Genomic DNA, 12,326 nt, shown 5'->3' on the forward strand with positions numbered 1-12,326 from the left:
ATGGGTCCGGTTGGACCCATGGGCCCAATTTGGGCTTCGGTTCAACTGGTTCGACCCTTTCGGTCCAATTTTGGGCCAAAATTTTTGAAATTGGTATCAAAATTCTCGTTTTGAAGAGCTCTATCCTATTTTGATATTATTTTTGCATTTTTAATTTTCCTAATTAAAATTCAATTTATTAACTAATTATTTACCGATTTTAGCGGGATTTACACTCTGCCTTTTAGACTCATGTGTTGCTTGTTTTTTTTTTTTTTTTGCTTTTCCTTTGGTTCGATCCCTTTCCTCGACGATAGAGACACTTGTTTCCTCTTCCTTTTGGCAGCTCTCACCCTTCTGCCCTCATCATCTTCATCACTCTCACTCCCACTTTCATAACCAGCAGGTGGTAGTTTATACAGTTCATCTTCCTCACTGCCATCGTTATCATCATCTGTAGATGAGTCATCCAACTTCTCCAAGTCATTTGGATCGACTTCTTCCTCAACCTCATCATTTTTCTCACAATCACCATTTGCGATCTCAGGTTGATCAATAGGATGGTAAAAAAAAATGTAAACTCCTGTCTTTGTTCCTCAACTTAGTCTGTCGCATTTGGTTGATCTATGTATCCCTCCTCAGTACATGCAACCCTGACTCTATATCTTTGCTTTTTGGATCATACCAGTAAGCCTCCTTATACGATTGATACCCCAATCCTTTGAACATCGTGATCAGATTTCCGAAATTGACAAAATTCAAGTCCATCGGCGGAAACCTCTCAACTTGACTATGCAGATAAACTAATTCACTGGTAGGTAACCTTGAAAATAGCCCCCATGATGGAACATGGGAACACCAAATACATCAACCATTTGTAACTTTTTTCAATACACAACACAACATAAAACCAACCCTTATTATCAAAATCTCCAAAATCTCACTAAATAATACCCGACAAATGACTAACCCCACAACTAATCAGCTACTACACTCACAGTCCATATAAGTCCCATCCTACGACATTGATAATAAATAAAGGGTATAAGCAAAACAAATTTGAATAACAATGTACTTACCACTCTCCACAGCGGACACAGGTAGCACCAGGAAGCTTCAATGGAACTGCTTCACTGAACAACAACGACAACACAAAGATGAAGCGTTGTATTTTTTGGAGGAAAAACGTAAGTATTAGGCTTCCTTTAATTATCTGTGATTGATATGGACATCATGGGCATATCTCATAAGAACCATTCCACAACTATTTCTGAAACAATGTCATCTTAGTGCATAAGTACAACAATGTCCCATAACTTTTTTCAGTAAAACACGTCAGCCCCGTTCATAGCATCTTGGAGACACGTACCCATTGCTACGCCACATAAGCGCCAGGTAATCTGAATCCGTAACGTGTTACGAAGCAGATTGAACGGAAAGTCCAATTTGTACGACGTTTTAAGAGATCAAAGATCATTTTGTATTTTTCAATCCTGAGGGAGTTAAATGTCCGCAAATTAAAAACTCAGGAACCTATTTGTCCTTTACCCTAAATAAATACATCATTTGGAGAAACAATTATTTTGCTTCCATAGAATAAGAATTTCCCCCAAAATAAACGATATTCTCGCCACTACCAAAAACCAAATTGATATCCCTGGTAAATATTTCCTATGAACCAAGAAACTATCTATCACTCTAGAATTTTGCTATGTTAAAAAGATTTAATGTATCTTAATATAAACTATAATCAAATACATTAAGCTTTTCAAGTACCAAAATTCTAAAATGATAGATATTTTAAAACGGAGATAATAATAATAATAATAATAATAATAATAATAATAATAATAATAATAATAATAATAATTCAAAAAAAAACCAAAAATAAATATATCCTTGCTAAATATTAAAATTATCAGTACATGCCGAATTACAATGAAACTATAACCTTGGATCACCATTCACCAGGCAGCTAAATGCAAATATTTCTCCCATTGAATAGTTTCAGGCATTCCTTGTCTTTCACCTTGAAATGAACACTTGTTCTTTTGGCTGTTTCAGCAGTCAACAGTGAATATAGGAGTAAAAAGATTGCTGCAACATTTTCAGCCATCAATTCTTTTGACTTTTTATCTAAAAATTATCAGCATAAAATGCCTTATTTTAGTATGAATCTGAATCCTCTGAAATGAAGATATCTGTTAAGTAATTAAGCGAGGGTATAAACACCCCTAGATCACTAAAACTAGAACTGTCAAATGATCTAACGATGAAACATCGTCTCGCTTTATCACTCTACAAACCTCCTCATTCTAAAGAATCCAAATTCATTTCACATCAACTCCCAATTTATAGCCACTTAAACTAAAACTGTCTAAGCAAGCAAATAACTTGGATCTTTATTTCCTTTTCCTTCCTTTTACCCCCATAAAAGAAACTAGAAAATATTAAGGAAAAAAAGGGTCTATATTCTGCTTCTTTTCTCCCCTTTTTTTGGGGTGAAAATGACTACAAAAGGAGAATCAAGATACAAAAAGTGTTTGAATTTCTATTTCACTGTGACCTATCTTCTAAAATTGACCACATATGAGTATACCCCAATCCTTTCCCAGTGAAACTATTACCGAGCACTAATCCTTGTTTATACAACAATGATCCAAGTATTGGGTTAACCTCCACCCCAGCATAAGCCAAGCCTGCTCCGCGATGTATCCTTTGAAATCAAAACAAAAAAAATAGAGGAATGAAAAGAATATTAAGGAGTTAATATCAACAGCCTCAATGACAAAGATAAGGAGACAATAGCTTATTTAGAACAAGAATAGATAGTAGCAACAGAGACATTTAATATTGATAAGCCCTAAGCACGGTTTAAATTAGATGCACATAAGGTTTAGTGATATGTAAAACAATGCAGAAGACTTAAATCTCTTTTATACATCATTGTCACTTTTTGAAACATCTTTGTCAAGGTATTTCGGTACAATTGTATTGTATCCATATACAAATTGATCCAGGGAAGTAACAAAAAAATAGTTATGACAGAAGGTAAAAAAGAAGAGTGAATATTATCTTTCACTATACTTCATAACCATATACAACAATAAACTAGCCACTTTCCATTTGGTGGAGTCTACTCCATGGGCAAACCATGCTACTCCATCCTATCATATATCTCGTCTATAGCCAAGACATCAAAATCTAAATCAACGCTTCACGGTTTCTAGCTTCTTAACCATACATATTACACATATGATACACCTCAGTTCATCCTAATAACTAAAAGATTGAAGCCACGTCACTGATCACTATAGCAATTTAAATCTTTTAAAAGCTTGATAAGCTGTAAAAGTTCTAAGTACACTATAAATAAGATAATTCTAAAGGAAAGATAATCTTTTTCGTTAATTGAAAAAAAGATACCATGTGGTCATTTGTATACCATCTTTTTAAGATAATTCTAAAGGAATTTCACTCAAGAAAGCTTGAAGCAAAACAAAAGTATGGTATTATAGTAATTATCAAATAAACAAGAAATGAACAAAGGAAACAACTGAAACAGATTGTAGCCCATTAACATTGTACTATAAGCTTATATTATCCTTCTTATAGATCGCTATTCCCCATAATCTACATCTATAGCAAAACTAGTATAAATATCTAAACAATTATCAAACGCTACACCTTAATGCAACATTTACACTGGCATTACATCAAATATCCTATGAAGAAACAAAGAAAGATGATGCAAATAAGTGAAAATTTGTAAATTCACACTAGTATGAAAATTTGTTATAGGTTACAAATGCATGGGCTTCTTTGTCTAAAAATATAATTTCACATTGGAAAACATGTGTGCAAAGTAAATGCAAGACATCGTACAAACTTAGATGCTAAAATAGTCAATGTAGAATATTATCCACATACAAACTTTAACCATGAATTCAGATTTATATATGATCAGCCATAGCAAAGAAAGCAATCTCTAACGAATATATCCACAAGCATTGTTTAGCAGAATAAAAGTTGATCAAATTAATTCAAGATGAAGGGGATTTATGAATACCTTCTAAATAGTCAGGATTTCAAAATCTGCATGTTGAGAGCAATCGCGGAAGTAGGCCGTTATATTGTCAAGGTTGCTAATGAAGATTTTGTATGTTGAACCCACCCCGAAGTTCAATGATTTCAATTTACTACAGGAGTAAAACTCTGGCTTTAGAAAAACTGCAGTACCACAGGAAACCTGGAAAAAAGCACAAAAATAAATAAATAAAAATCAGGCAAACTGTACGATATTTCTTTTGAAAATGCAAAACAGTAAAACCAAACCGTCTATGTCTCTGACATACTAACCGCTACTGTACAGAATGATAGTTTAACTGCTTCAGATTTACAATGTCCCCGTATCATATTGATCAAACCATGCAAAGTCTCCTCTCTCTTCCTCCGGATTGATTTTTCCAATTGATCACGCGGTTCATGAATATCAATGACCAAGCCATCCAAAGATGGAAGACTGAACTCAAAGAAGGCACAAGATGTAGAATACAAGTAGCTGAAATTGGTAAGAGTTGGTGCAGCAACTACAATCTTACATTTGAAGCGGTTGCACATTAGGCTCAAGTTTTTGAGTTTGGGAGCAGATATAACAAAATCCTTAGGGTTCAAATCGGACTTAAAGGACATTTCACCTAAGTGCAAATTCTTCAAATTGACACATGTAGCAAATGGGTTGAGACAGTCAATTCCTGTATAACACAGAGTGAAGCTGTTAAGGTGCAAAGTCGTCAATGTTGTAAAACCAAAGAGTTCCGCCAAACTTGAAAATGGATTCATAAAGTCAGCTGCAGCAGGATACATTGAAAAATGTTCCAGGTGCAACGTTTCCAATGACTTGCAGCCAACGGGGGACGAGACATTTGTAGGATTGCAATCTTTTAACTCGAGCCGTTTCAAAGACTGACAAGTAAATAGAGGCAAAGGGATTTCAACAGGTGGGCTGCCAGAGGTTTTAGCCCGAAGATTGATTCTGATTTCTTCAACACCATGATATGTTGCATATTCAATAACCTTATTCAACAGATACTGATCCGTTGCGTAATCCACCCCGAAGCGATAGTAAATAAGAACCTTGACCTGAGAATCATCCCGATGGGATAGAACCCACAACACAAATTTCTTGAAATCAACCAACCGATTGAATGACTTGCTGCTGAAGTTCAAGCAGGGAACTGAAGCCCAAATATACCTCCACCTTTTAGATAAAACACATGTTCGAATCGCATCCTTCGTTTCCATAAACGACAATATATGATGTATAAGGCAATCCGGTAAGTCACCAAGTCTGTCCTGGCTTTCAGCCACTTCATAGCTGTCGACATTTTCAGCAGCCAAAATGGTTTTCTTGGCTTTCTTCAAAGCAGGACCAGATTCCTGAAATTCAACTTTTGGCATTTCAGCTTCGTCTTCCCAGCACAACATCGAATTGCACTGGTCGAAGCCCTCAATCATATTCCCATCAAATTATTGCTCTCCAAATTTGGAACAACCAAGTGACTAGCTTAGTGCTTTAGCAGTACCGTAGTTTAGCTATAGTACTAATTTATCTGTAATCTGACATGAAAGAAAAAAGAATAAAAGTGTTAACATGAAATCCAGCATATTAATACAAGAAATGTTATCTATACTAAGAAGCAATCCAGTGAAAGTGATTAGCTTAGTGGTTTAGCAGTAATGCTACTACTCTATCTGTGACAACAAGAGAAAGAGAAGGAAAAACATAAAAATAAAAAATCTTATCTATACCTAAAAATATAGCTAGCAAAATTCCATTGAATAATCAAGAAATTGAAGTGAAAATCAAGAGTAACCTACCTTCACTACGGCTTCTAACAATTGAAACATGAAAACACAGGGCATAAATACACAGAGCATAATTCCCTCTCATAAAGAGAAATTATCCCCTTTTGAAACCTTCTCCCCAAATCAATTCCTCACAAACAAACAGAACCCCAACAAAATTGAAACAAAGAAACCCCAAATTCATGTTAAAGCAAAACCCCATCAGAAACCAAAGTATAAAACCACTCAGCTAACCAATTTTGAGATAGAAACGAACATCAAAAACAAAACTTTACTATTTCCCACAGTTGAAAAAGTCACAGAAAAGCACAACCTAACAACACAGTGGAAAATTAAAAATATAAATAATCAAATAAAATCAATGGGGGCAGTTGAAAAAGGAAGTGACTTTTGCACCTGGGTGAGGTCCTGGGAAAGAAGAAGGAGGAGAAGATGATGATGATCACGTTGATGATGGGCACGCGCGTTGACAGGGGTTGGGATTTTTTTTTCCTTCTGGGGAGAGAGCTTTATATTTTAAATAATATTATATTATATTATTGTAACTTTATTTTTTTATTGTAAATTTGTAATTTATGATATTACTTTTATCTTAGTTAATATTGATGTGATTAACTGATTATTAATCGAAATTTTTTATTTATTAAATATATTTAAAAACATAAATATAAATTTAAATTAAAATATCTGAATTTAAATTTAAAATATTCTGTATAAATTAGATGTAATAAAAAAGATTTAAAATGAAATTTAATGAAGTGAGAGAGTTTTTTACTGCACAACTCGAATAGTTTAATTGCCACTGTTTGGTAGCACGCAATGGCTGCGACAAACGTGACCCTCTTTTTCGTTTTTTCCTTCTTCTCTCTCTCAATAATGTTTTATTTTCGATAAAATCACAGATTTGATATTTAAGAAATTAGTAAAATATTATTCCTATCAATAATACTTGGAATGGATACTCATAGAAATCTACAATACAGAGAATTTGGATTTGAATGTAGAAGAAGACATCATTGCTATTTTAAGTTTTTAACTATTAACTTTCTTAACATTTTTTAAAGAGAAAATGTGAATATTTTTTTTTATAGCATAAAAGATAAAATTTTTATTGTCAAAAATGAATAATATATATATATATATAAAATAATGTTTATAGCATTTTTCTTTTTTCAAATTGGATTGGAAAGACTAATCAATTAGCGGAATGAAAACATAGAATTAGCAAAATCAGTTTACTCAAAAAGTAAATGTGTTTGTAGTTTGAATACATTCAAGAATTAAGAGCAAAATTGTACTACTTTCACTTTGGATGAGAGGAGTAATATATTACCGTTCGTGAGTCTCTGAAATATTGAAATTCGTTGTTCTCTAAGCTGATGATTTTTACGGTTTCCGATTTAATGGTGTGAAACATGGAAAGTGACCTGCAAAGAAATTCCAGGGATTAATAAGTGTGTGTCACATATTTGGAGGAGCTGGTGGTTCTTCTATATATATGTATGGTTATTTATCTTATCTCCTAGGTAGTGAAATTAGGGATTTTCAAATTCAAATATATATATATATATATATATATATATATATATATAGAAGAGCCTTTTTTTTCTTTTTAGATACATTTAAAATTGAAAATTACATCTAGAGAAAATGACAAATAGGTCCCTAACTTTTTATTCCACAAGCATTTTTATCCCTGATCATTAAAAAATATTTTTAAGTCTTTAACGTCTTTAAAAGTTGAATGAATCAGTCTCTCCGTCCAAAAGTCACCGTCAGACCCGACGAAAAAGTCTAACGTGGCTCCCCTTCTGCTTACCTGGCATGACGGCTGTCCACGTGGCATGTTAGGGAATTGGAGCTTTTGAAAAGTGGACAAAGAAGTTCCTGTCGTTCAAAACAACGTCGTTTAGATGTAGGCCTTTCAAGAGTGGATGTAGCATCTCAAGTCAGGTCAGGTCCAGTAATCAGAAGGACACCGTTTAGGCATCCACTCCAAGTTCCATCTACAACCTATCAAAAAACTCAAGCAACTCCATCAAAGATGAGGCCCAAGTAAAAGATATTCAGGCCACCAGCTCCACTATGCCCCAGTCCACTCCCACCTCAAAGTCAGTCGAATCCACCTGGCCCACATCCACCTCAAGTCATCCCAGGACCAAGTGCAATAGCTACCCAGGAGACATTAGCAGCAGCAAGCACGGCCGCAACTAGTGTATTTAAATTCATCCTTAATCCACCTTCCATCGTGCCAAAGAAGTGAAGAAGTGTGTGACTTTGGGCATTCCACTATGTCTTGTAATAGCTTTTAGTAAACTTGGTTTTGCATTTTGGCTAATATTTATTTCTGGACATCCTCAAATTAGGATCTATAATTTTGTGTTTGAGGCTGACTTTTGTCATGTTAAGCTTCATCAAACTCTACACTTTAGGAGACTTGTTCATTTTGGGAAGCTTTAGGAAACTCTTTATGTTATCGAACATCAAGTTTCATTGTTTATGTATGCTACTATTAAGCCTAATTCTTCAGCGTTTCCATGTTTATGTACATATTTAAAACATAATTTGAACATACTGATATTATAATTAGAGTTGCATTTAGATTACAGAACGCATAACTTGTCAAAATAGTATGATTCAATACACAAGAAAAACCTAAAACATTCCTTTCTCTATCATGATTTCTATACTTCATCTCTCAAGCAACAGATACATAAAAAGCAACAAATACAGCACATATAATTACAGTAATACACCAAGCTAATGGGTTTTTCTTCTTCTCCAAAGCAACAATCTTCTCCTCCAAAACAGTCATTCTATGATCTAATTCCTCTTCCTCTTCTACAATTTCAACATGTTTCTCACCCAAATCTCTGCTGTCACAGATGCAACAATTGCTTCCTATTTTGGCAAGATGCTCATCGACCCAAACAAAAAATTTGCAATGAGGTTCCTTTTCCTGTCAAAATCCCCAAAATCAGATATTGTCTGCAACCATCTCACATCAAACCAAAGCAAATTTTTTTAACTTACCTTATAGAATGGACAACTCAAGAAGATTCTGTTAAGGTTACTAATAGTCTTCGACTGTTAAGATTTGGTTGAATTAGTCCCACATTACTTAGGATTGCAAATGGAGTGGGTGGCTTAGGCTATAAATATGAGGCTAAGTTCTCCATATTTTTTGCACCAATCGGAAACACTTAAAGCTTGTATCTAACTTTTCTTTTCCTCTATACCTTTTGATTAGAGAGTGTTGTGAGGTGTAGTTAAATATTTGCTTTGAGAGTGTGGGTGTACTGGGGTGCCGGTGTTAGAGAGAAAGAAGTATATGTGTTGTAACAATTTTCACATAGTGATATTCTCTGGTTGTCATTTGGCAACGGTCGTGGTTTTTTCTCCAGTAATTGGAGTTTCCATGTTAAATTCTTGTGTTGTGATTGTGTCTATTTTATTTCTATGTCAAAGTTATTTTCTCAAGGGGGAATGGTGTATTATTCCCAACAAGTGGTATCAGAGTTTCGGTTCGGTGGGATTTATTCTTAGTATGCTCTGTGGTTGCAACCTAGTCTGACCTTCCACATCAGAAAAGAATTTTGTCCTGTGACTTGAGGTTGATCTTTGGTTGCTGTTGTTGTTGCTGGAAGGCAGTGTGACACTGTGAGAGTGCAGTTTGGAAAGGTTCTGGCTAAGGAAAGATTTGGTATTTAAGTGTGTCCATTGTGACCCACCTCTCTTTCCTGGGGACCCTTTCTAGTGCACGGTCTACAGTTGAGTTATACTATTCCAGTATACGGTTGTAACAATGTCAGGATATTCAAGTGCTGTAAAGCTTGAAATAGAGAAATTTGATGGAAGAATCAATTTTGGCTTGTGGCAAATACAAGTCAAGGATGTGTTGATACAATCAGGTTTGCACAAGGCGTTGAAGATAAGAAGTATCCTCATGGTATTACCGCACTACCATGGATAAGGATAAGTTGTGGCAATCGGGTCCACAATTGCACACGGGCATTGGTTGGCGTTGAGATGCAAGGTGTGTGGCGGAGTTATGTTGATGGCTGAAGAACTTTCAGGAAAAGCCAATTTAGAAATTGCACCATGAATTTTCTGCAAGGTTTCGATCTGTACCAAGGCGAAATGCTTGGAGTGGTCTAATTCCAAGTGAGTATACTTTCATGGTGGAGTATGATAGTTCTCTGAACTATGATTGTCGATATAGACAATGGCAGCAAAGAATTGTCGGTGTTGACAATGGAAGCTGAAGATGTGTGACTATTTCAATCAAGGTGGAGATTGTTAGGATTTGGTTGAATTAGTCCCACATTGTTTAGGATAGAAAATGGAGTGGGTGGCCTAGGCTATAAATATGAGGCTAAGTTCTCCATATTTTTTGCACCAGTCGGAAACACTTAAAGCTTGTATCTGACTTTTCTTTTCCTCTATACCTTTTGATTAGAGAGTGTTGTGAGGTGTAGTTAAATATTTGCTTTAAGAGTGTGGGTGTACTAGGGTGCCGGTGTTAGAGAGAAAGAAGTCTATGTGTTGTAACAATTTTCACATAGTGATATTCTCTGGTTGTCATTTGGCAACAGCCGTGGTTTTTTCTCCAATAATTGAATTTTCCACGTTAAATTTTTGTGTTGTGATTGTGTCTAGTTTATTTCTTTGTCAAAGGTATTTTCTCAAGGGGGAATGGTGTATTATTCCTAACATCGACATATACATTATTGTATAAACTCCGCAGAAGCACCTCGGGGCGACAGCATCATTTCGATCTCCAACATGAACAGCAAATGGAACTGAGCTTGAAGCAGAATTTTTTTGTCTAACTCCACTTATGCTTCTTCTTGAGGTTGATGATGCCCCTTTAGTAGCCATTGTTAAAATACGTAGAACTCTTCTCCTCACCACCAAACACCAGCCTAAATGAACAACCTAAACGAATTTGAGGATTAGGGCAGCGATCTAAACAACGTCGTTTTGAGTGACAGTGACTTCTTTGTCCACTTTTCAAAAGCTCCAATTCCACGTGGGCAGCCATCATGCCAGGTAAGCAGAAGGAGAGCCACGTCAGACTTTACGTTGGGTCTGATGGTGGCTTTTGGACCGAGGGACTAATTCGTCCAACTTTTAAGGACGTCAGGGACTTAAAAGTATTTTTCAATGGTCAGGGATGAAAATATCCGCGAGGTAAAAGGTCAGAGACCTATTTGTCCTTTTCTCTTACATATAAATACCATTCCCCATTTCTGATTTTGGTGACTTCCAACAAACTAGAAAAAGGAACAAGTTCAGAGCAGAAGAACAAAAACTAGCAACAACTATATCATTTTGCTGAATAAGATTCAAGTTGTCCTCATACTCAAGCTAAATTGTATGAGTAGCGTTGCTTCTTGTCCCAACTTTCGCTAACCAATCCGCATCATGGTTCGCATCCCTTCTCACAAAATCAAATCGCACATCTCAATTCTTGGATAAAAGATCATGAAGCTTGAAAATAATATTCCTATTTCCAACTGTAAAATGATTATGAATATTCTTCAGAATCAAATACGCCTTCAAGAAATCTGTTTTGCAGATCACCCACTTGCAACCAGCTTCCCAAGCTAGCATAAGACCTTCCCATACTGCCAACCGCTCACAACGATTTATATGCCAAGGTGGAATAGCGCCGAAACAACCAAGAAGCCATCTTCCTCTTTCGTCTCTCAAAGCGCATCTAAAACTAGCCAACTGCAAATTCTGAATTAAGCTTGCATCACAAGCCTCCAAATATTTTAAGAGTTACAACCTTCTCCCACTTCACAAGAGCTAGGCCCCTCTTATCTGCCTAACTCTTTTAAAAGAACTGTCTCATCATCGAATCAATTCTCTCACAAGCATAGGTTAGAAGATAAAAAATCTATATTTGATAAATTGGTATAGAGGATAGAACTGATTTAACTAAACACAGTCTACCCGCCTTACTTAGAAGACGTCATTTCCAATTAACCAGCCTATCGTAAACCTTTTCATACCTCCTGAGCTATCCTTTTTATCGTTCTCTCATGGCCAATATTGATATCCAAATACTTGCCCAAATTTTGAGTAAAGTGAATTTGAAAGACTCCCAACAATATCTTTTTTCTTCTTTGAAAAATATTCTCAGAGTAGAAAGTCTTAAACTTAGATAATTTAACTTTTAACCCCAAAATTTTGGTAAATAGATCAAGGATATAGATATCAGCGGTCTCCAAAAATACTACACCCTACCAAAAACTAATTTATAGGTTAAAGAATGTATCATATTTATAAATTTTGTAGAAATTTTATCTTTAATTAATATGAGACTTATAAAATATTTTTTTCTCGCACAAGAATAATTATTTGTAACATGAATATTTGTAAGTAAGTAATTCAATAACATTGAATTAGATAGAATCTAAAAAAAGCAAATTCCTAAACTCACACTTATAAATTCTAGAAAAATCTTATCC

General features: G+C 35.1%; 1 protein-coding gene across 2 annotated transcripts; it reads right to left on the reverse strand.

Annotated features, from left to right (window-relative positions):
- Positions 1-1,858: 1,858 nt before the first annotated feature.
- Positions 1,859-6,342, reverse strand: LOC112710151 (putative F-box/FBD/LRR-repeat protein At1g78840). Of its 2 annotated transcripts, none has more exons than XM_025762267.3 (4): positions 6,244-6,342; positions 4,339-5,598; positions 4,049-4,228; positions 1,859-2,695 (listed from the first exon to the last, which is right to left on the reverse strand). In XM_025762267.3, the coding sequence occupies exons 2-3, from the start codon at positions 5,494-5,496 to the stop codon at positions 4,052-4,054; spliced, it is 1,335 nt and encodes a 444-aa protein (XP_025618052.1). In that variant the 5' UTR covers positions 5,497-5,598; positions 6,244-6,342; the 3' UTR covers positions 1,859-2,695; positions 4,049-4,051. The 2 variants fall into 2 exon arrangements, with proteins under 2 accessions (XP_025618052.1, XP_025618053.1); XM_025762268.3 differs by having other exon boundaries at positions 5,860-6,256.
- Positions 6,343-12,326: the final 5,984 nt, after the last annotated feature.

This window comes from Arachis hypogaea, chromosome 9 (genome assembly GCF_003086295.3).
Source record: "Arachis hypogaea cultivar Tifrunner chromosome 9, arahy.Tifrunner.gnm2.J5K5, whole genome shotgun sequence".
Lineage (NCBI taxonomy): Eukaryota > Viridiplantae > Streptophyta > Magnoliopsida > Fabales > Fabaceae > Arachis > Arachis hypogaea.

Bases quoted from the DNA above. Each gene is read 5' to 3' on its own strand.
- LOC112710151 (XM_025762267.3), bottom strand. From the start codon at position 5,496: ATGATTGAGGGCTTCGACCAGTGCAATTCGATGTTGTGCTGGGAAGAC. The intron at 4,229-4,338 runs GTTAGTATGTCA...GCTTTTTTCCAG, and splicing joins TATCATTCTGTACAGTAGCG to GTTTCCTGTGGTACTGCAGT.